The sequence below is a fragment of the Sinohyriopsis cumingii genome, unplaced genomic scaffold, assembly GCF_028554795.1.
Source record: "Sinohyriopsis cumingii isolate HCF-2022 unplaced genomic scaffold, ASM2855479v2 utg002807l, whole genome shotgun sequence".
NCBI classification, from domain to species: Eukaryota; Metazoa; Mollusca; class Bivalvia; order Unionida; family Unionidae; genus Sinohyriopsis; species Sinohyriopsis cumingii.
The window spans coordinates 99,672-126,226 of NW_028316306.1; the positions used below are offsets into that span (position 1 = coordinate 99,672).

The window sequence follows — 26,555 nt, forward strand, 5'->3', positions numbered from 1 at the left end:
TACAACGATGTGAAGGTAGTCTAGGATTGAAAAGTAAAATAGTTAAGTTTTCATGATCGTATGATCAACACGTGTGACGAGAGAGTTCCTTTTTATTGTGAGTTTGTTTATTTACCTACAAAGTGAAAAACTAACGTCGAGCGCAATCTAAAACTGAAATTGGCCTATGTCTAGCTTGTGGACGGACGTACGGACGGATATGCACACGGACGCTAAACTGAGCTCTGTCAATCTTAGCCAGAGCAGGTTTAACAATGGAAATGTCATGAGCATGATAAGACTTGATTATTGTTCATAAAGACAAAATGATCTTTTTATTGAGAAAAGATGTTTTGCCAATGTAAATATTTATCACTGACTTTCCGTCTATCAATGTCATGCAAGATTTGTAATTAAAGGTGTGTTCCTTTTTTATATGAACACTTCAACAGTTTTCTTACCGTTCCTGATTGTTTTTTGTTTTCTTTACATCAGTAAGTTATTTTCTTAAGAATAATTATAAGCAGCGTAGTTTTTATGCTGGGTTCTATACTTATATTGTTTCTTTTGCAGGGATTACGACCCCGGAATTCATTTCATTGGAAAACCCAGCAATATTAATAGAAATTCCAAATTAATTTTGGAAGAACAAACTCATAGGAACAGTCATTATTTTGGCGCGGATGTGCTAGCAACGGAAGTATAACAGCCTATCGTTCTCTCCATGAAAAAGAAAGAAAACCTGCAATAGATCTTATTTATTATGACTTAATGAGGAAAAATCTGTATCATAATGAAAATATTACATAATTTATTTGAATAAGTGCCTTTGTGAATCTGGGAGCTGCAATACGTGACAACAATTCCAAAGAAGTTTTGAAAATGGCAAAGTTCTACCTTTCCCATAGTGTTGGAATGCCGTCTCTTCGTGAATTATTACAAAGTGTCTGTCGATGTGGTGAATAATCAGGGGCTTGAAGCCAAGGATCACTCATGGCATTGTTGAGCAAGGAGTAATGCTTGACTTGGAAAACATCCGCAGTTATCAAAATGACGTGTCACCATGGTGATAACCAATCAGTGGAGAGTTCTAATAACATTCGATAAATGTGAGGTCAACTCGCATTGGCCAATATCATTATTTTTTCTCTTTAGTAATTGATGTGTTAATATATTTGAACACGTCTCATATTCTTAGTCCGACTCGGAATATGTATGACGTATGTCAAGGATTTGTTTATATTCCATTTCTGTTTTGTGCAAGAGACTAAACAACGTATTTTTGTTGTATACAATTGCACGAGCAGAAAACAATACGTGTTTTGCTTTCTTGCAAATCTCAACTTTTTTGACTTGACATGTACGTGTGTAAAAGAATAACTGCATATACCCGATGGTGGGAGAAACTGACAAAATTCCTTCTATCAGCGTATACAGATTTATGTGTATCTGAGTCTAGGACCAGGTCCCACTTGCATAAAAATTCTCAACTTGAGTATTTAGTCAACTCAGAATTTTGTTCCTTTATAAATATTTTTTTAAGATAACTGTATGAATGTTAAGTCAAATGTGCCAAGCCAAATATAGCAAGCTGCTTTCTAAGTACTGGTTAAAATCAATTACTTTCGTAGTTTACAAATAATCAGAATGCTACGTTTTTACTGAGCGTTGAGAAGGTTTAGGAAGCGGGACCAGGTGCTCGACAGTACAGCCACACAGCCAAACTTGTACAAGATGCTTTAAAAATATGAATTCTAGTCACAAGCATGGAAGGTGAAAGTATGCATAGAGTAATGAAAATAAACATCTTTTATTTTCATACAACTATGCTAAATTTTAACTTCGAAGGTCTTATTTATAGTTCTTTGGGATAGCCTTTTTGAGGATGGTGTGTGTATGTTTGTGTGTGTGTTTGTATTTGCTGATATACAATATACATATACATTGTTCCTATGAACTGTTTTCGTACCCAGATAATGTTTAGACATGCGAAAATTACAAACTTGTTTTGATCCAGTACCAAGAATTCTTAAGTGTCGCAGCGCACATGCACGCCTGTGACGGCATCTTTGCAAAGTGATCTACTATTTTTATATGGTACCTAACTTTGAAAGTGGTTGGTTGATAACTGTAATAAAAGTACTTGACCTTTCGTCCTTCGGATTCAATGATGGTTAGAGGTTGTGGTTCTTCACGTCACTTTTAACATGTTATTGACCTGTCCTATGGACGCACATACAGCCGACCCGGGCTGGCCTTGCTGGATATTGAACCTGTGACCCTTATATTATGAATCCGACGCTTTACCAGCGAGCTACCACATTTTTTTTTATCTCTGCTTAGTGCAAGCTTTAGCATGAAATGTCCTGCTTAAGTAGTGAAAAATTGCTTTTAACTTTTCATTGATTGGAGAGAAAAAATGCTTTGTAACTGCTCGTCCAATTTTCCAGTGCATACTTCATTGACAAGTTCGGGAACTTGGGTTATATTTATTGCGCTGATATAATGTAATGATAAATTGGCGTTCATCATATCTTGTCTAAAAACTTTTAGCACATTCATTCCAGTTTCTCTTTTAAAAATGTTGCAGGAACTTTCAGTTGATTATGTGGCAAGAACTACACGCATTTGGTGACTTTACTGCAGTCTTGACACCATTGTGGAACAATATTTTCTTTTGTGGAAAGAATTGGTAGTTCCTGAATAGATTCGGACTGTTTCGGTATATGTCGTCTGACTGATAGGGAAGCCATAAACTCGCGGCATTTTGTTTTAAATCTTTGGTCTACTAAGTCTATCCCTTATAGGATATAATGTCGACAGCTCAGTAATGGAGGATAATCAAAACCTAGTATGCAACTAGTCATTAGACAGGTCAATTTAAGAGCGAATGACCTATTGCTTGATATTAAATCCACTTTTTAGTATTGTCAATGTTTGGTGTATTGCGGTATTGTTGAAGACCCATATCCAGTGTAAAATATTTGCTATAATGTTTGATCTTGTACAACTTTGACAGTATTTAACGAAAAATTGATTAAGCGGTACTCAGATATTTCGACATCTGCCACTAGAGGTAACTTTGTTTTTCTGAAGTATCCCTCACTATTATCCAGGCTCGTTCGCAAATGCCATGTTTAAATTTTGTGGAACTTTCTTGAATAGCGACGTAATGGTTAAGTGTTTTAGGGCGTTTTTCTGCCAGAAACATCTAAAACCTTTTAGCAAATTTCAGTTTCTCTTTCAATAATGTTCCATGAATTTTCAGTTAATTCTTTGGGAAAAAAGAAATGCGTCTTTGGGAATAACCAAACGCGTTTGACGACTTTACTGCAGACTTTATACCATTGTGAAATACTTTTTTCTGTTGTGGTAGGAATTGATTGTTCTTAAATAGATTCTGGCTGTATCAGTTCACGTCATCTGACAAAGTTACCTCTAGTGGCAGTTTCAACGAAAAACAGCCAAAATCATTTCTTGTAAAACAGCCAACATAGTTTCCTTGTAAAATCAATTTCCTTGGTTGTCTTCAAAGTGCTATACGATTTTTCTTGGAATATAATACCTTAAAGACGACTAAATCAATGCAGTCAAGGTAAATTTACCCCCCCCCCCCCCGCACATGCACACATATTTCTTGGCCGTTTTTATTCACTCCGGTTTCTGGAATTGCAAGACAAAGCGGCATATCCGACTGTTCTACTTGTACAATGGGCCAGCTATGTTTGCTTTCTTCTGGGGTTGTTGTTGTTTTGTTTTTTTATCTTCTCAAAAAGTGTACTAAATACGATCCAAGTGGTGCAAATGTTTTGATGATTAGTCACTTCCATGCAATATGACGTGCTACGGCCGCAGAGCTTTGTATTTTTGACGAGGATCTAGTTTGTACAGAAGTTGTGTACATAGACGTTTGTGCAGTCAGGTTGTCTTGGTGTAAATTTTACACGCCACGCTGTTAATGATGCTCTACCGTGTGACCCGTGACCTTTAAACCCCGTTGTTTGTGTGCTGCACTGAATGCGTATCGAGATTTTTAAATGTAATTATTTTTCAGTATTTTTAAATTTCTTGACTTATAGGGCAACGTTTTTGTATCAAAATTTTGTAACGCTCCATTTTTCTACTTTTGAATTCTACATTTTATGGTATGCGTTTGTAGATAGATTGTCCATTAGCTGGAACAAAATCGGCCTTCATGCTTATTATTGAATGATTGATATCAAATACTGTTGAAATATCTTTTACATATCAATTATTTGGCTATTCATTAAAACAAGAAAGCTCGATTTTGAATTAATAGTTGAATTACATGTCTGTTATTGATATTGCCTGCGCACAACTATGACAAACTATTCCATTTATAAAGAGGATCAAATTGTCCTTGACGATTACCCTTTTATCAATAGAAAATTACTTTTAAACTCGCTTGTATGGATTCATCCCATTAGCTGTGTTTATTTTTTTTTTTTTTTTTTTGTCTCGAAGACGCGATTGGCTAATAAAATAATTGTTGCGATTTTACTAAGAGATACCCAAAGATTTTAAGCTTTCTATTGATTGGTTATTGTTGAAATATAGATTTGTTGAATTTAGAAATATATTTAAGGAGTAATTTTGTTTATTTCGATAAGAAATATTTATGCAGTGTTTCTGCAGGTTGCATGTCAGCAGTCGCATGTATTGACACGATTGTTGTAAAGATGTTATCTTAACCATGTTGTAACCGGTTAATTTTGTTGTTCGCATGGTGGTTGGTGTCTAAATTAAGTCTAAAAATTGCCAGGATAAAATCAGTGAAAACCGGCATCTATTTTAGAACGTATTTTACTAAGCTCTTCAAACGTACCGTTTGAAAGTTTTTATTGGAAACGTTTATCACCTCACTGAAAATTCCTGACTCAGGAGAAAATTAATAACTTGAAAACGTACATTTTTTTGAGAACAAGCTAGTATATATACATCCAGAAGTATTGACAGAACTGTTACGGCATTTGAAAAATACATCTAGATTATAGAGTTGAGGGAGAAACCAGAAAAAGTGCTTCGTCCCATCATTCCATTGTAATACCCTTCACTACGGTGTACACGTCGACGTATAGCTGTCATGGCTCAAGGCTCTCCTTTTAATGACTGGTAAAGTCGTATTCATTTACCATCTGCATATTTTTGGGAAGAATTACCAGGCAGAAGTGATTTTAAAGTTATAATTGCAGTTCGGATGAAAAGGATAATTAAATTTGTTGAACTTATTGCATGTGATACTGCTAGACGTCAACGTGGAAGACTTGGAGTGAAAACGGTACACGGGGCCTAGCCCATAAAATATCGTCCATAAAATTTTTATAAATGTTGTATTAATCATTTGTCCATGCGAATTTTTTTGTCTGTTTTCCACATTCACACATCTTTCATCTATCCACCCATACACATCTCTTGTCAAATCACTCAGGCACATACACAACTTTAAAGATATATCGACAAAGGTCAAAAGTCAAATTCCAGAGCAAATTTGTCTTCAGCATGGAATGCCCATGCCAATCTATTTTTTAGTCGTGGTTCGCTTTTTAAATATCGGCATGATACTTGTTTAGACAGATAATTATTGGCCGCTCGATCCCGGAAGAAGTGACCTTTGACCCTTTTCGGTTACCTAATAACATCAGTCATTGACATAGAATCATGCTAGCTGGTTTCGTACTAAGCCTGTGATGTTGTCATGCGGTGTACATATTTTGTGTATTTATAGCAAGATGCGACATTGTACATAACTGTTACTACCATTATTATATTATTACAATTGGTATTTTCACGATTTGATGATGATGAAATAAAGAGGTCACAAGTGACTATTTTTTCAAAATACATATGGCTTTTTCTCTTTCTTACTAAAAATTCTCCCAAACACCGACCCCATCCCGCCCCCTCATCTTCATGACGATATTTTATTAAGTCGGAACTGAATTAATGTTGGTGGGTTATTACCAAGGTAATACATGTTTCGAAATAAGAGTCATATGTGCATCAGCATCAGAGAAAGCCGATATTTCCATAATCTTGAATGATGACCAGATAACTTGGAGCATAGCAATACGAGAGGGCATCTGACACATGGGAACTATTGTCGTCTGTTACACTTTGCACTGATTGGTCGCTTCAGCATACTGCGCGCATTCCATGCTTAAAACGGGTATATTCGGATTCAAAATAACTGTTAGTCTTTACCATGTGTGCATATTTTAAAATACAATTCGTATATTCTTAATATCAACCCCGCCTTGGCCGAATCAACTACTGTACCGTCCTTGTGCGTGTCCATCGTTTAGTATGTCAGTACACACCTTTGATTCAACCTCAGTATTTTCAGTTTTGTAAACTTCACATTTAGGTATGGTTTTTCCAGTTAAATATAAAGTACGCTAGACCCTCCCTCCACCCACCACTCACCCCAAAAAAATAAAAAGGGCGGGGATTGATTATTTTTAGTTACTGTCTTATGACTTAGGAAATTAATTCTATTAACTAAGTATCCAATTACATACGAATATTCAAAAGTTCACGGGAAATTTAATTTGAAGCGTTTCAGTCACAGGCAGTGATAGTTTTCTTATATTAGGTATTTTGTTCTCAAAATAATTACTGAATAATTCAAAATCAGTTTCACTTACCCATTTTAATAATACAAAGAAAACCAAAAGGGGTCTGTACATGTATAATTTTACTTACTCGTCGTCAAGACATGCACTACAACACAACCAACATTCAATACGTCTGTAAAGTATTTAAAAGACAAACATTTGTTAAAAAGGTACACGCTTTTTGTCTGATTCTCGTGGTTCAATTTATCCGGTATTAAAACACAGCCTTCTTTGCGACAAATTCTATATAAATTGCAAAAGAAATGGACCTGAACATGCAGAAACATTGTCATGCTGGCAATGTTGGAACTTGGCTACCTGCATCATGATATTGGCAATACGGGGACTTTTCTACCTCTATCAATGCCTTGGCAATATGGGGGACATTGCTCTCTGTATCATGATATTGGCAATATGGGGACTTTGCTACCTCCATCACGATATTTGCTATATGGGGGACTGTGCTATTTACATCATAATATTGGGGACTTTGCTACCTCCACCCTTTATACTTTTGTGATCGAAAGGATCTTGTACGATTTAAGGTAAGCTTTTTTCTTCTCTCACAGCGACACCATTTATTGTCTGCAGAAACAAACGAAATTAAAATTATAAAGTTCTTAAAGACGATGATGTCAGAAATATTTGGCGTATTGGTTTATATCCCAGTTCAAGATCTGGTGAGACCAAGGTGAAGGTCACCAAAATGGTATATATATTACTGGAGCTGAAATTACTTTGCTCCAGCAGTGGTCTCTAGACTGTTTTGAACCACAAGGAACTAAGTTTCGAATCACGTACTGGTATTCTACGTATTTCACAGATGCAGTTGCTCACATGCGTTTCATACTCCTCTTATCGTATTTTCGTTGTAACACTCGCGTGTTCTAACATCTTTTATTAGAAAGGGTAAAATCCTTAAGTCTAAAATTTCTTTACACCATGTCATAAGTCATTCTGTAAGGTAGGACGATTCACCCAAGGTTCTACCAGAATGAATCCCGCAAAATTTGAATCGACCAAAGTTGTTAAACTTTGTTATTAGGACCAACAACACGTGTATTTTGGATATTATTTTTTACCTTCATTGTCCAATTAAGTTCTGCGTAGAGGTCATCTTATTAGGCACAGTTTATGTTTAGTCTTTCAAGTTCTATGAAATATTTAGTAAAATGATGCATGTAACTAAAAGAAGTCCTCTTCATTTTATTGTGTTAACGTCACGACAACTACATGTAACCAAGTGAAGTCCTGTACATTTTATTGTGTTAACGTCATGGCAATTACATGTCGTAAACATTTGCAGTCTATTATATGAGCAAGTCGGGTTCCGGATCGAAACCTATTGATATATTGGATAATACCCGGAGTGTTACTGAAAACGGTTTATGGGTAACCTGTTTACTTCTATAAGTTAAATTTTAATATTTGTTGTCTGTATGATATTATTTGTAATATTGCATAGGTTTACTGTAAAGACTGCTTGCACTGTTTGATGGCTATGAAACATGTCCTCCAGCATGTATAAGCAAATGTTCTATTAACACTGAAGAACATTGAAAGATAGGTAGATGCAATTTAATGCAAAGTTTGAGGAGCAGACTGGGAGTAGCAGTGCATCACGGGGATATTGAGAGCCCATGCAATACCAAACTGGGCTCGTTCTCCAGGTTTCGTTGATTTTATATTTCTAGTGCTGCCGTCCTAACAATACGTGCTGTAAAGAATATGTTGAAAATCAATAACAGTCCATTATGTCTGTTGTTGGTATGTCATACTATCCGGTGCTTCGTATACCCTGTTATCTAGCTGCTGTAGCTGCCTGAAGGCAAGCTTTATTGGACAGACAAACTATTATTTGTTTCATCATGCCAAGGCATTGCTCAAATCCTCTGAGACAACGTTAACGGACACATTCCCATGGGTGAGTTTCGCCGTTGGAGATAATTGGCAGTCGGAAACACGCCAGAGCTGAAAAGTTCCAATTGACCTGTGGTATTGACCTTTTTCACCAATCGGCTTCATACTCGTGAAAACAGTCCGTGCCAAATGCTGGAAAAGTTGCTTGGAAAAGTGAGAGCTTATCAACTATAAAGTATGTGATTATCTATAGCCCGTTTTGCAAGTGTTGAAGAGGTAATCTGTCCTGTTTTCTCATAATTATAAAATCCCATCTTTTAGAATGAGGAAAAAATTTTGGCAAAAAGAACCAACTATAATCTAATAACTTGGTTTCCTTTACTCTCGCCGCCCTAGTATCGATTATCGACACATTTGTGTGAATGAAACACGTTTACGTACCTCAAGAACCTTTCTCATTTATTTTGCATTAGTACACTACTTCAGTCAACTCTAATAGTGTATAGCAAGATGAATAAATTATAAGTTTTCACATTTCTGGCCCATAATGTTACATTCAATAGTGATTTAGAGGGTCAAGAGGCCAGCCTAGAACGAAAACGAGGCGCAGCCAACATTAGAATGAGCAATATGAAGACTATCATAAAATGACTGGACTGAACTAACCAATTGACGATTTTATATGGCTTTATTGAGTAGTGTAAGGCTATAAATTTATTTGTTTCCAGTCCCTTTTTAAAGCAGAATATTTACAAGGGATCCCAACAAAATGAACGATAGCAGCGGTATCAACGTAGTTACAGCACTGGACACTCGTGTGCAGAAATATACAGATTCGATTGCCACCATTGGATTATCTAGTTGTTGCAAGTCTGATCGGCACCATTTTCTTTCTGATCAACTGACTATCATAAGAAGTCTCTGACTGAAAATTTCATGTCCAAGGAACCATCCTTTCAGGAGCACTAATAGTTACAATATTTCAAGATGGCTGCAATTGCGGTCACGTTAATTTAGGACGAACTAGACATCCTAAGAAATCTTTTAGTGAAAACCTCATGTCGATATGACGATTCCTCAATAGGGAGTAACACTAAGATGATTTTCAGGATCTGGCGGCCATGTTATATTTCTGAGGGACACCATTTTCATTTTGAAACAACTAAACCATGGATGAATGTGTCTGTAAGGTTTAACAGCATCATTCGAGTAGTTTAGGGTAACAACTACCATCTTGTGCTAAGGGACGGATAGACTGATGGACTCTTGACACCAGATGGATTACTGCATGAGTTCTTCTGGTTTCCGATCAGTAGAGCTACAAGATAATAGTGAATTTCATCACTTTCTTCAGTTGTTGAACAAAGATAATATGTAGTATTCCTTTGTCCTTTTTGAATGAGTACATAGATATAGCAAGTTCTAAACCTACATAACGCTTCAATGAGTACATATATGATATAGCAAGTTCTAAACCTACGTAACGCTTCAATGAGTACACTAGATAACACTTGAATGAGAACATAGATATAACAAGTTCTAAATCTACGTAACGCTTGAATGAGTACACTAGATAACAACAGGGACGTCATTTGGGGGAGGGGACATTTGCCCCCCTCCTCCCATTTCGCATGCGCTGCAAAATTGCTGTAGCATATATACGAAAATTAACAAGCCGGTCACGTTTTGTGCGCCCCTCCTCCCCCGAAAAAAATTGGAATGAAGTCCCTGCTACTACTATCTCTAATCTGTTATTCAGCCTGGGCCAGCGCGTTGATATTTGCATGAATCAAGTTTTGTCCCCCCCCCCATCCCCGAAAAAAGTTGAAATGACGTCCCTGGATAACACTTGAATGTGTACATAGATACAGCAAGTTCTAAATCTACGTAACTCTTGAATGTGTACACTAGATAACACTTGAATGTGTACATGGCTATAGCAAGTTATAAGTTTAGATAACACTTGAATGTGTACATAGATATAGCAAGTACTTATAAATCTAGACAACACTAGCCTTAAATATGGAAGTAATTCTATTCCATGATTTGCGTTCAAACAAATACTATGCTTTTAAAGATGACTTCATTCCTAGAACTAGATTTCCATCACATGGTATTTAAAAATCTGGTAATACATGGCAATGCCTAACGCTAAAATCTATATCTAAAAAAAACGGTCTGGCAGAATAAGATAATTAATTCTGAGTTCAATTATTAAATTGTTATTTCCCATTCACGCAGCAATGTGCTGATTAGAAGCAAATTGCTTCTTTTAATCAATAACTAAATATCATTATGTCAACACAAGCAAATGAATCATCTCCAGAATCAGGCCTTCAGGTGACAATGCGGAACAAAGTTATGCCGCCATGATTTACCATAATTAGGCTAATCTAATATGAAATTCAAAAACCTCGGAGCAATGTGTCCGTGAAGACTCTATGTCGCAGATGTACGTGAAGATCTGACAACGACCGCTTAGGCATCATATTCTGGTGATCTATGATACTACCATAATCGCTAATTGTATGAGTCCATCAGATGAAGTCTTATTTCCTTGCCTTAGGTAGACTGGGCAGTATGGCTGAAGATCACCAACGTGTCCCGAACGACTTTTTCACTCATGCCCGACAGTTTATTTGTATGTTTAGTTCTGTTTGTAAACAACATGTCATAATGATAAGTACGTTTGGATGTAGGTGACCATGATGCTCTAGGTAGGTCATCGTGGAAACTATACCCCATTTCTGTTTGTTTCTAGTGGCTGGGTATTGTCATTCCGTGGACAAATTTACACGCGCATACCTAAAATTAACAACTACCCATGTGGAACAATCCTCGCTATATTACACATGTACCAGAGTTTCTGATAACTAAAATAAAAATACTGGCATTTTCCCAAATTCAAAGAAAGAACTCTGGATTTCTATTTTTCATTCATGTATCAATTATAGGTCGAAATGTGCCCACCTCCCCCTTTCACTTCTAAACATATGTTAGCCTATATCCGTAAAATTTAATAGCTGATTAGTACATGTTTGCTACCCCTCCCACGAAAATAATTCTGCGGGCTTATTGGTAAATTGCATTTGAAGCAGAGAGAGAGAGAGAGAGAATTACCATGTACCCGGTGCACCCACTAACAGCTGAGAGGGAAATATGTATATTCGAACCACAAAGAGGTACGTACTCTGTAATACGAATACCGCGTGATATAGAGAAAACTGAATAAGTTAGGAACACAAATGCACTCCAGGCATTTTTGTATACATTGCTGTGTGTATCATGCAAGTCCATGGATCCCTACAGCTGATTATTGCACTTTGCTATTCGGCATACTACTGATTTCGGTGCAAGCTTGATACATTCGTAGTACAGCTTGTCTGCTAGCAAGGAGATTCGGGTTGGTGATAGAAAATCCAGAAGAGAATGTGTTTAATTTCTTGGAGCTAGAGATAAAACTTAGCTGGGACTAAATAGCTTTCTTTTCATTTCATCCATCAATACGTACAGGGACGAGTTAGAGTTTGTATTATTACTGTATTCATCCATCAGTACGTACAGGGACGAGTTAGAGTTTGTATTATTACTGTATTCATCCATCAAACCTTTTAGAATGTACAGGGATGATTTTATATTGTTGTTTTATTCATCCATAAATCCCTACAATATGTACAGGGATTATTTTGTATTATTACTGTATTCATCCATCAATCACTTCAGTACATACAGGGATGATTTTGTATTATTATTTTATTCATCCATCAATCACTTCACTACGTACAGAGATGATTTTGTATTATTACTGTGTTCGTCCATCAATCACTTCAGTACGTACAGGGATGATTTAGATATTGTATTATTACTATATTCATCCATCAATCAGTTCAGAACGTACATGGTGATTTTGTATTATTACTGTATTCATCCATCAATCACTTCAGTACGTACAGGGATGATATTGTAATATTATAGTGCGTTCATCCATCAATCACTTCAATACGTACAGGGATGATTTTGTATTATTACCGTATTCATCTATCAATCACTTCATTACGTACAGGAATAATTTTGTATTCTTACTTGTATTCATCCGTCAATCACTTCAGTAAGTACTGGGTTGATTTTGTATTATTACTGTATTCATCCATCGATCACTTCAGTACGTACATGGATGAATTAGATTTTGTATTATTACTATATTCATCCATCAATCACTTCAGTATGTACAGGGAAGATTTTGTATCATTACTGTATTCACCCATCAATCACTACAGTACGTACAGGGGTTGTGTATTATTACTATATTCATCCATCAATCACTTCAGTACGTACAGGGGTGATTTAGATTGTGTATTATTACTGTATTCACCCATCAATACCTTCGGTATGTACAGGGGTGATTTAGATTTTGTATTATTACTGTATTCACCCATCAATCACTTCAGTACGTACAGGGATGATTTAGATTTTGTATTATTACTGTATTCATCCATCAATACCTTTAGTATGTACATGGATGATTTAGATTTTGTATTATTCAGTCCTGTAATACTCTATTGAAATCTCCATGTACGTACGCCAATTTACCTTTCTATGTAAGAAGGTATAGATCCAAATTAGTTGTACCTATCCATCCATTAATATAATTATTTATCTATGCATCTTCTATTGATATGTGCGCGTGTATGTCTTTCGATCTCACGTAGTTTTTAATTGTTGGATGTTAGTATCTGGGTAAGAAAAAAGTAGATTAACAGATTAATAGGAAGGTGCGGCTGGATATACCAAAAATATATCATATTGTATGTGCATATCACACGGCAACAAAAAAGTGTTTTCCATGATAAGGAAACGACAACAGTAACTTCTGATATCACGGTCGTATGATGTGGATGTTTGCTTCCTTCAACTCTAAAGGGTGAAGGGAAAACAGAAAGAACGTCTTTAACGAAATGCCGATGAAGGATTGATTATGCAAGCGGTAAACAACCCGTACAGAAGTCTCCTGGTGTATTTGGGATGGTTGATTAACCTGAAGACAACTGCTAAAGATGTTTTTTGCTTGTTTGTTTTCGCCCTTTACATGTGTAAGAACGCACTGTACGACCCACTATTAGATGCTCGGCAATATCGTACTCGACCAATGTATAATTCCATGCTACAACATGACAAACTTTGCAACTTTGCCAACAATAGTTTTTATTTTTAAAAAAAACCTGACATGCTGCCAAGAAGCTCTTGGCATCTTCCCTCGTTTGAGCTTTAACACTCCCGTGATGCATAGTACTGTATATTATGAATCGCTGTTTTACTTAATGTCCAGTGAGTATGACGATGCAGGTGTATTGAACAGGCAATTAACTAACCCTTTCTGTGCTCTGTGATGTTTTTTTCTTCAAACTATTTGTACAATTATTTTTGAATGAAATGAAAATCTTGCAATCAAGGACAAACGGTATGGACTAACTGACGCTACTTCAGTGCATGCAGATCTGGTTGACTTTTAAAGTTCAAACGTTGCCCTCTGGAACGTGTCTCTCTTGCAATTTTTAGTATATATAATAGCCACCAATTCAAAAAGGAATGCAACAAACGAACGCAAGGTGATGAAAGAAGTACAAGATCCCTTTAACCTATGTTATATGTATGTCTAGCAGCCCCTAAGGCTTCATTGTCCCCGCCGCATTAAATAGCACTGTGTCACGTCAATGCGACTCATCTTCACCAAAAACAAAAGAATATCGTCTGCCAGTATAAGTCCGTAAGAACACTATTCATTCTTTACAACTGACTCAATAATAATAATAATAATCATCATCATCATCATCATCATCATCATCATCATCATCATCATCATCATCATCATGACCACTGTAAGGTTTGGGTGCCTGACTTGAAGACGAAGAACGATAACTTCCGGGCCCTCAAAAACACGAAGGATGTAATTATATCAATGGAAGATTAGTAACAAGTTTCAGCAAAATGTCTCCACTCATGATTAAACCTAAGCTGTATAAAAAAGAAATATTTTAAGCGAAATATTTTTTATAGCAATACTTTGAGAAAATTATTGGCTATATCCCTGGTCATGGCCTGGACAAGTATCGAACCTGCAATCGGTGAATTCCGTATCCAACGCTCAATCAGCTGATCTACAACAGTTCCCTAACAGTACGACAAAAAAAAAACTACCTTTAAATTTATATTGATTCAGTAAATCGGAAATAAAACGTCACACATTGACAGCAATGCATAAATATACAATATTTGTGTAACATAAGAGAACAATTGCTATAGTACAGTCAAACCTCTATAAGAGAACCACTTTGGGGACTGGGTAAAATAGTCTGTTATGTAAAGGAGTCTGTTGTATGAAGGTTTAATTTCATTCAAAATGCATTATGTTGGGTCCTTGCAAATGTTAGCGTGTCATACATAACAATGTCTATCTTATATAGGTGACTGTTTTATAAAGATATATGTTTTATAGAGGTGACTGTTAGAGCACCTTGGACTATATTCAGTAATCTAAGAAAACTTTGTGAAAAGAAAAACAATGCGTAAAATATACAAGCGATTAAAAGGAATTGAATTTAATGCTTGAACATTTTTGTAACGTTGTTCCACTTGAATACTTGAATAGTAAAAATATACTTTATATTAGGAAAAATCTATTTAAAATCTAAATCATCGTGTCCTAAAACAAATAGGGTTATGAGGACTTTAATCACAAATATTTATTACACTCTAGTAATTACTACTTATATAAATTGCTACAACAATTGTGTATTGAAATACGATGTGCTATGATATTTATCAACCTCTCATCTATGTATTATACATGTCAAATAGATGATTATTTCGATGGCAAGAAAACTCGGAACTCTCAGTTTAAGAATCCCTCTGGACTGTTTCATTACCTATCTTAACAAATTTATTTATAAGGTAGAAAATAACTGTAGGAATAGTGAACCGAAACGGAATCAAGAGAGAGAGAGTGAGTGGAATATTATTATCACCGTCATTTTACTATAGACATAAAATAAGCACCCCAAAATTATGTAGCTTTCAAATGGTCTGTCTAGAGATATTCGGCCCTTTCTGATCTTACTATAGTAATATTAACCCCATGGCTTCAAAGACACTCTTCTATCCGACAGCCGGGAGGCCTTCGGTAGAAATAACTTACACCACAAGTCCTAAATATCACCGTCTGGCTGCGGTTCAGGTCTATATTAACTTCACTGTATGATAATATGAATGTAAACTAATGCAGAGCCGGAGTACAACCCAGCAAAAATGTGCTTCAGTTACTGAACAGCTGAAAATGGAATCAGGAAAAAATCTTGCTAGTTTGTGTAATTAATGGAAGCTGTTTACCAGGCTCCTGCACTGTGGCTTCACCGTAGCAACGGCATACGGCAGCCCCTTTCAAAGCATTAACAAAATTAGCTTAGGAAACACGGTTACCTAAAAATGAGGAGAAAAATATGCTGACAAGATAGGCTATGGAGGACGCAGTTATGTTTAACCATAGCTAAAAAGCAGACCTCTAATTAATATTGTTTGCCAAATGGATATGTTAAGACGCATTACAAAGTTAGCAAAGAGCTTATTGCACACATGTCTCCCAAGTCGATGTTCGTGTGCATATCACGCCATCAAATTTGTGACGAGATAGGACTGTTGATATGGAGCCTCTACAATCAGCGGTGTTGGCATCGTTTCAGATACGCCAGCCGGTACGATAGTTGATATCGTGTCAAGAAACTTGTGTCAGTATGGAGAGGTGTTGCGTCATTAAAGTGGAGAGATTGCACAATTAATGAACACGCCCGCATGAACGGTTAAAAATCGAGAATGCGGGAAAACACGGCGTTAGATGAAGATGGATTGCAAGCAATAAAAATAATTTTATTTAAAGTATGCGTCTCAAAAATCTTAAATGAAGGAGTTAATCCTTTAAAATTATGAATAACTTTACATCATCATTCTGCACCTTAAAAATCTTAACTGAATGTCTGCATCCATTGAAATGCATATGGCGCTGTGCAATCTTCCGCTGGAATTTGTATCATTTAGCTCTGGAACTATAGCATGTTGGTGTAGGCACGGCATCAAAGAGACGTAACATCTTGTGATTTATTACAGCTTTTGAATCAATAAACGAAGCTTTCTCACCCAAGTATTATCTCCTTCCAATTCTGAGCTACAAATGATTTCATCACCTTTACACATGTTCTTGGGAATAACGGGGTGATTTTGCAGTTGTAACTGAAGTATAGACTCTTGAGCAATTTTGAAAATCTCTCAACAGAAGCAGCATGTAGTAATACCAATAACTATGAATGACAAGGAACAATATGTGTTTCTACAGCATGAACATAAGTATAAATTCGTATTACATGGGTGTAAAACTACAAGTGTCCGCAATAAAAAGGGCATACTATGTTAAGCATGGATGAAGAAAATGACACAAAACCAGCTTTTCTGCAAAAGGCATTTAAATACGTGTATGAGGCAAACCTCCAATCGTAAAAGTGTTTCGAGCTACCTGTAGTCGATTACAAATGATCAGAAAAGAAAACATTGTTCTTGTACTTTCTTAATACATACGTAACTAACAATCATGGCTTAAACCATAGCTTATATGATCTACGTAAAATGCAAAGGAAAATGGAGGCAAGATTTAGGAGACTATTTCATAATTTACAAAATAGTAGCCAGATACCAAGGACTTCCCCCACTAGAACTTTGGTCAGCTCATTGGAGTTGTAGAAGCGACTGCCTTTTGTGCTTCTTAATCTTAACATGGTAATTACACATATTTCTGAGACGGTATGTTTTATTGATTTTGCTTCCGTTCCATATGTGTGACAGGTGATTCAGATCTTACGAATACCATTCATTTCAACAACAGAAGCCTCCATGGATCTCGCCCATCACTCTTGTTCGTCGCCAAATGACGTGAGAGTATTTTGTGATTTTGCATTGGCATTGTTTCCAAATTCTGTTCTCATAAGAAATTTGGTTGATACTCTTGAACTTAGTTGTGGTTAGTACACAAGCGCCATTGGAAAATTTGCTGAATCAGTTGAACTCAGTCGTGGTAAGTGCACACACGCCATAAGAAATTTGTTGAAATAGCTGAACTCAGTTGGTGTTTTGTATTCAAACGCCATAGGAAATTTGGTTGAAACATTAGTACATAAACACTAAAATTGAAGTGTTTCCTTTTATGCAAATCACAACACCATATAAACCCCATATAAAACTACGTTTCAAGCAATTGTACATGCTGGAAAAAAATACAAGTACATGCAGAAGTACCATGTTTACATTTCTGTTGTAGCGTACATGTTTATAAGAAAGCTTTACGTTTTTTTAAACATTATTTTTGCTAACTGGGCAAGAATTCAGCTAATTAGAGTAGAGATTACAAATATTTCTCTAGAGAAGCAAAGAACTAAAAAAATAAAGTGCATCAAAACACCTGAGGCTGATGTTTTGCTCGCCCAGATGTAGTAAATAAGTCTGTATATTGTGGATGGCAGTCTGGTTCATGAAGGAGTTTTATTCTCGTAAACGTTAGCACCATTCAGCTATGGGAAATTAATAAATTGTCTGAATCCGTACATTTGGATGCCAGTCCTGTCAGCACTAACCGTAACTCTTTTCTGAAGAGTACATGTTCCGCGCATACGATAAAACTTGGCAGTTACCAGGTATTCCAATGTTCATAAGGGTTATCTTAAAATAGTTCCGGAGACCATGCATCCATGTATAATGACAGAGTGCATTCAAATTAATTACAACTAAGAGAATTTTCAGCATACTGAAGTGAAAAGGCCTACGAGCAGTGGAGCTGGGTTTTTGCCAAATTTTCTTTCTAATAATTTAGACTTATTTCTAGCGTGCAAGCATGTACCAACTATGTAAATATCGGTATTATTAATTCAGCTAATGTGAGCCCAAAATATGTGGGACGTAAAAAAAATATATTGCCGGCATATTATTATCGTTCCAAGTTAGCGTCTTTTGTTTATGATATGGTTATTCTATTGACATTGAAGTAACTAATTTAAAACTGATAACATATTTGTGGAGAAAGCTTACTGGGACTTGATCAATCAGTACCAAAATACTTTGTTGATATTTGAAAGTATTGGGCCAGAAAAATGAAAAAATACTGTAAACAAAGAGTGATAACAAGTTTATCAACTTCTGGTTTGTTAACTTTTCTTCTGTATCGTAAAAGGCACCTATTTTAAGATCACTTTTTTCAAGGATGCAAATTACATATTTTAAGCACAGACTAATTCCCTCATTAGGTTTTTAATAACATATGTACATGTCAAAATTACTAACGACCAATCATCTTATTGGTTGAACGGGTCCAACCATCTCATTGGTTTTACGGGTCCTAGCATCTCATTTATTGAAATGGTCAAAATATCTCATTGGTTGAACCGGTCCAAGAATCTAATTGGTAGAACTGGTCCAAACATCTCATTGGTTGAAATGGTCCAAGCATGTCACTGGTTGAACTCGTCAAAGCCACCATAGCAAAGGAATTTCTCCTACTTATGCCGCCCTTCTCCTAATAAAAAAAAAAAACAAGCTGAATGAATCGCTCTTTTTGGAGCAGTTTCCTAACCTCCTTGAGTATGGAAATTCGACATGTGGCAGCCTGGGTATTCTTGGAGATTTCAACTTTCAAAACTCTTAGATTTCATTCGTGTTTTCAACTCAAACAGTCAGCTAGCCAAATCACCCATTTGCACTGTTACATTTCAGACTGGATTCTTCGTTGACCTGATGAAAATATTTTACACTCTTCATTGGTCTTCGACGAACTTGCATCAAAATCACCTCTGCATCATATGTCATCTTGATATATTAGTCCCAAATCCTCCATCTTTGTTTGCTACTATGATAAATAGAATACAACTAACGCAAGACATCCAAGCAAAACTAACAACTTTGCTGCGTCCCACAGCTGAACAACTTCATCAGTGATTATTTCACTGCTTTACAAGCATGCACCAGAAGCTAAGTGCATCGTATCCATTCAGAGATATTCTCCATGGTATAGTAGTGTTAGGGATCAGTTTTGCACAGCACTGCTAAAAGAGAACTTCGTGCGGCTGAGAGGCTCAGGTCTTCATCCGGTCTTACCATTCATAAGTAGATCCATGAAGCTGCGAAGAAGAATGTCACAAACATAGTTCATGCAACAAATAAACAACCCCAAAACAACACGACTTAAGTACTAAAATCACTGAAAGTTTCAGCTGCAAAGGGCTATTCGATATTACTAAGAAACTACTCTTAAAGAACAAATATACACCACTTGTATCAACCTTCTAGCCTGTCAACCTTCCGGACCTGTTTGCAAATTTCTTCTGTGACAAAGTGCGAGCCATTAGAGATCAACTGACAACACAATTTCGATCAACTCGCCATACAACACAGTTGTGATACAGACGACCTTTAACAGCACTTGAGTTTGTCTCTACGGATTTCTTACGTACAATCCTGATAAAGAGCGCCTGAAAGTCACGTGAACTTGATCCGATTCCGACATCACTGCTGCCTTGAGTGCCTTCACTAACCGATGTTATTAACAACCCTTTCTCATTAGGTGAATTCCTGTCAATTTTCACAACTGCCATTGGAAAGCTGATTTAAGAAACCAACGCTTGACCCTAGAGATTTAATAAAAATCTTCCGCCCTATTTCTTACCTTCCATCCATGCCAAAAATCTTAGAAAAAGATTGTATGTCACAACTTGAATTCGATTAGTCTTCTAAGCAGTTTACAGTCCACATTTAGCACTACTGAAACTGTCCTTCTACAAGTAATTAATGACCTTCTCTCTGCTTTGGAAAGATTACAGCCTTCACACTCCTTGACTTATCTGTAGCATTTGACACAATCGACCATCCTATATTACTTCACTGTCTCCAGCATGCATTTGACATTTGCGATACAGCCTTACTATTGTTCGAGTCATACTTAGCCGGCAGAACACAAATTGTGTCTATAAATGGAAAACATTCCAGCCCATCTAATCGCTGTTTCCAACGTTCCAAAGAGTTCTGTTTTGGGACCCGTTTTCTTCATTTTGTACTCGCATCCCTCTCTAAAGTGTGATAGGTCGTCATCCAGTGTCTCACCGATCGTGTGATGATGGCATCCAAATCAACAATTCTAGCCACAAAATGAATCTGATTTTGACATTTAAGACACGTAGAGGTGGATTTCCAACGTGAAGTCGTCTGCAGATGAATGTATACAAAACAGGAAGCCATCCTTATCACACACAAAGACCTTCTGATCACTATCCTTTACCTGAGGCAACAACGCCAACATCAAACTCACACAATCAGTACGAAACCTAGGTGTTCCTCTCGACAGTACTGTCTCATTAAACCGGCATGTCATGAGTATGTGTAAGGATGCATATCTGGAACTGAGATGCTTCTGCTCCATTCGCAGTTTTCTTTCTGTTTATGCCACTAATACACTTTTGTGTTTCTTAGTGCTTTCTGGACTTGACTATTGCAATTCTTCTCTTTTCTGTTCATCTCAATATCTACTACAGAGAGTTTAAAAAGTTCAAAAGCTGCTTGGACTAACCTTATACTTCCAAGAAATGGGCAGTCCTCTCCCTTCTTTGCACCCTCTATTGGCTACCCGTTTGCTCAAGAATCAAACACAAATTTTTTTAGTGTCACATTTCGTTGGCTGCCTCCAGTCCAAAATGTCTATCTGACAACACCCATACAGCAACGGCCTTAGCAAAAGTGGGGCCGGATTTAGATCATTTTGGCGGGGCCCCTGGATTTACGCGCGTTTTCCGTTGTGAGCACGGCATTTGGAAATAAACTTTTAAACAAGTTTTATATGATATTGAACTTAATGTTCTTCCATCACTCTAAAATTACTTTGTCTCTATTGATATATTTTTTAAAAATTACTAACTCGTGGGTCCTCTGTGAGAGCGGGGCCCGATTAAATCGGTCCAATCGGCCTAAGGACGGCCCGACACTCATGCTTACACCCCTTATAGATATTAAGACTCTTCTATTGACAGTCGTATTCTCATTATTCCAACTATCTTAACCATGTCCTACGGACAACGTTCTCCAATAAACATACGGTATGTACTATTTGTCTTTACGTTTCCGTTTATTGCTTTGTTTGGATTTTGCTGATTACTTGTTGATCATGGGGAATCGGTGTTGAAGAGATATTTATCAACCCGAGTTAGTAGTCAACTTCTAGGAGCAGACGTCATAAAGTACATTATTAACGAGACCTTATGACAGCATGGATTAGCTTCGTTAAGTGGGTCCTCCCAATTACTTCATATAGGGAATGATGTGTATAATGTTTAATTACACATGTTTAGAAGTTTGAGATAGGAATAATTCTTTATGTTAGGCATCTGGGTCGTGTTTTGTATTGTATGTTGTGAAGGGCTGTATGTTCAACTCCAAAAGATTTACTAATAAGTCATACAAATGTGAAACAAGAGGATGACCATGCAAGTGTGAAATTGAAGTTTCGCGATGTGCAGTCAGTGATTATTAGAATGAAATTACTGTATTATTTTTTTTTTTTTTTTGAGGTGCTTGGAAATAGGAGAAAACAATGGACTTTGATTCGCCCGATAGAGAGAGAGAGAGAGACCCTGGTGTGTAACAGTTCCTTAGCGTACCAGGGCCAAGCTGCTAAAGAATTTCCCTTGTGATCTCACTCAGGAGTGCTTTAAAAACTCACCTATTTAGAACAGATTTAGGACTTAAAATGTTTCCTAACTATTAACTATTTTCATCATGATGTCCGTTGTATTTCAAGGTACGTACGTGTGTGTGTGTGTGTGTGTGTGTGTGTGTGTGTGTGTGTCCTAATATGTTAGTTGATATTGTAGAGCGTTTAGAGGTTTTCAAGATTAAGCGTTGTGGAGAACATTTTTGATACAACTCAAATTCAAAAGAAACTGTACGGATTCTCTGTGTTTTGTATAGACCACCATCGAATGGAAATGCTTCGACATAAATTCATAGTTCGATTCACACTACTTCAGAATACAGTTGCCATGTTGTGTGTGTGTGTGTGTGTGTGTGTGTGTAAAAGTTGTGTCCAACTGTAAGCAATACAAACGGTGCACAATGCGCGGGCAGATCATTTTCTATATTGTCTGAATGACTACTAATTGCAACTGCAGAGACCCAGATCTGCCTGCGCATTATGCAAATAAGATATGGGTCTATACAGTTTGCAGTTTTCTAAACGAGGATATAGGGGAACGCCTAAAAAGGTGAATTTAACTCACACAAATGTCAGCAACGTAAAAAGACAAGTCTGCAATATGGAAAACATATAAACACCCCATATAAACGTTTTATGTCATTACTGAAATAATCATGATGCATTGATTTTTGTATTATTTTATAGCAAATCTTCAAAAGTGCGAGAGAAGTATTTCCTCCACTATTTTTGTAATATAAAGAATACTTCTCAGACTAGGACAAATGTAGCCTTGAATTATTTCATCTTTCTAATCGTCTATTGATAATGCTGATCATTCACTTTCATCGTCCCTAAATATATATTGTTAGTGATATTATTAATATTACACGTCAAGAGATCGTTGATGTAATTCTTTCTCTTGATAATAGAATCCCCGGAATTTGATGATATTATCAGGAGAATGCCAGCTAGGTACGATTTGTCTCATTGTATCTAGTCAATCAATTTTATCGACCTTTGGTCACCTTTCCCACTCCCTGGAAAGTGGCCATTAGCATCCCAGTTTTCAAAATAGGTGACAAACCAGAACCATCTAATTACATATCAGTATAATTATCAAGTGTCCTCGACAAAACCTTTCAAAGAATTGTTTTAAGCATGTACGTGATCATCTTCCATCAAATCATCTCATTGATAAATGATTATTCCGGTTTAATCTCTGGATATCCCACCATTCTTCAATTAATTAGAATGTACAATAATATATGCTAAGCTCTTAATGTTATTTTGCTAAAATTCAGAAGCATTCGCTAGAGTCCTGATTTAAGGATCCAGTTTATTAAGTCTGTGCTAGAGGTATTGAAAGTAACTTGTTTAGTTTACTCTTACGGAGAGAAGAGAAAATATTATTAAAATGAAGAGTTATCCGACTTAAAATCGATCGATGCCGGTGTGCAACAAGGGACCGCTTTAGAGCCACTTTTTATTTGAATTTATATTAACGATATTGCCGAAATTTCACAAGGTTATTCGCTGACGATTATTTTCTATGATAGATTCGGTGGAAGATCTAGAGCATATTCCTCACGAGGATTCCGTGATTTTCACAAATGGACTGATTAGTTCAGCTTAATTAAAAAAAAATCCTGCATGTTTTTCTCTTTCAAAAATGTGATTTTACCCCAGACTTGATTTTTAATGAAATGGATGCTACACTGGTTGATCATCACAACCACCTTGGTTTAACCTTTAGTTCTAACTGTTAATCGACTGTACATGTAATAACCCTGTCACCTCTGTTACAAAAGCTCAAGTACACTTTATCGAGTCCTCTGTAACCAAGCTATGCTTTGTGTACGTTTATGAAATGTGGAATAACCTCTCTTAACAAGATTCGAATAATTTAAAAGATCCTATTAGAAGTATCTATAATTGTGATGGGTTTACCAATAAACATTAAAGTTTTGCATCATGAAATGTGATGGGGAAGATGGAGTTAAAGGAGAACATCGTACAAGGTAATATATAACATGGCTACATTGTAATTGCATACATTGTTCCATCTATAGTCGAGATTATTATCTTTTGGACAGTCATTCTTTTACCAAATTGCGTAAGCTGGAACTAAGGTCTTCCGATTTTTTCAATGCTTAAATCGTAGTTGGCATTTTCTCTCCTTTAAATATGGTCATTCTCTGTCTTTAAGCATATATAAAACTCGTGTGCGGCAAAATATACATATGGTACCCTATATTGCACGAAGGACAAAAAATATAGATATGACACCCTGTATTTCACGAAGAACAATAAAAATATAAACATTGCACCCCTGTATTCCACGAAAGACAATTAATAAAAACTAAATTTTGTCCCGACTAAAGTCAGAAAAAATTGCAATTGTTTAAAAGCGGACATTTTTAGTACTGGTCTTGCAAATAACTAAATGTTTTTGTGGCTCTAGCTTTCAAAAATCTCGTAAATGTCCAATTTATCAAAGTCAATTATTTTGGTAATTTTATATTTCAGTGTTAAATTAAATGGTAGTATTGACATCGTTAATGATAACTAGCTATTTGTTTAACAAACGAAAATTGAATGTCCAGGATATAAAGAGATTTTTGTGTTTTTATTTTTTGCTGCGTTCTTTTTCGCTCGATTGTTTTATATTTTCCATCACTTCCTTGTATGCATGCCTTTTGCTGCCTATGCAAGCGTGAATTATTGTAACTTCTGTTCCGATCCCTTTATTAGTTATTTGTTAACTTAGACAGTTGGGATATATAAAAAAGACAATACAAACGCCGGTGATTCTGTGCAACTAGTTACACATTTACTGTATGCTTCTTCAGACATAACATGTTTTGAAAGAAACGGATGGAGTCTTTATATTTTAAAATATCTATGAACTACTGTCTACCAAAATAATTTTAATAAAAAGTACCATAATGCCATATAAATTAATAATACATTTATAATGTACGCGCCGTTATAATACACCACATAAGCTTCCATAACGGCTTTCCACTGATTGGTCTACATCTTTCTGGCATCTTTCTTTTTACATGGAAGAGGAAGAGATGGAACAAAGACAGATCGTTAAGACCTTAGAGATGACTAAATTACAGCACGTATACATATATACTTCCATTTCACGTGTACAGCCACGAACACGGTGATTAATACGCTCTGGAAAATTGCTTCCCATACGTGTACCTTCATGTGTGCATCAAAGTATCAATCAAAACAATTACTGGGTCTTTAAGAACACTCAATACACAGACCTAAGGGAGAGAAAGGGGTGAGATTGGGTGGTTATAGAATATGGAGAATAACTCTCGGTGTTTAAAAAAAGTCATTGACACTATTGCTCATAAATTGACATATGTAATACAAACAAACTACATCAATACAATATTGCATCAAGAGAAACAACTAGCAGATCTTACAATCGTAAAAATGTATCTGTAAGAAAAGGAAAGTGGGAGAAAACATTCAGTGTCCCAAGTCTAGGTTGATATATTCATCTCGATCATGACTGAAACTGGGAGAGAAACAATCATGTCTTGCATCGATTCGCATCCCTTAACGTCATTTTTCGGCCATAAAAATGGACAGTGAGATGCAGGCACTAATGAATGGAGATTTAAAATGCACTATGGAAATTTCATATAGCATGTATTCAGTACAAACACGAACAGATAAAACAATTTTAGAAATAACCAACCCATCTACCTCAGAAAGTGTCCTCTCTTGTGATTGTTTTATACCTTGATATAGGATACTCTTATAAACAAAAACATAGTTCTCAATAAATCCTATCGATTTATCATTTGTGCCCACTGAATTGTTTTACGCTTAAAGTCGCAAAGTATTTATATGTTTTAGTCACTGACATATTTCATTCCAGAATCGAAAAGAATTTTGGTAACAGAACTTCGTGTCATTACACTATGGTTTGAGATATAAAAAAAAAAAAACACCTAAGTGGCCAATGTTTAGCATGATCCATGATTTTAGCTCATCTAAATGGTCTAATTGGTATTTCACAACACTTCAAAGTTTATGATTCAGAAGCGTTTGGAAGTTGGTATCAACATATATCAATTTACAGTATGTTCTGTTACGTTTCGAATAGAATAAGGGGATTCAAAATGTATTAATCGCCATATTCCGTTAAATCTGAGAATTGAAAAATGGCATACTAAGTGGTTGGTATCTAGACCGTGAAGCAAGGCATGGAGCAGAATATGTTGATGCTGACAATCATCTGTAGAATAAGTTGATCGGACAATCATCGGCAGAAAATGGCAAACGAT

General features: G+C 36.2%; 1 protein-coding gene and 1 long non-coding RNA gene across 3 annotated transcripts in view; one reads left to right on the forward strand and one right to left on the reverse strand.

Annotated features, from left to right (window-relative positions):
* Positions 1–5,841, forward strand: part of LOC149770054 (uncharacterized) — a 90,366-nt gene extending 84,525 nt beyond the window's left edge. For both annotated transcript variants that reach the window (XM_089949465.1, XM_089949466.1), the window contains one exon: positions 553–5,841. In XM_089949465.1, the coding sequence (XP_089805591.1) occupies positions 553–685 (133 nt within the window). In that variant the 3' untranslated portion in view covers positions 686–5,841. The remainder of the gene's footprint in view (positions 1–552) is intronic.
* Positions 1–26,555, reverse strand: part of LOC149770055 (uncharacterized) — a 101,178-nt gene that overhangs the window by 35,304 nt on the left and 39,319 nt on the right. The window lies entirely within an intron of this gene.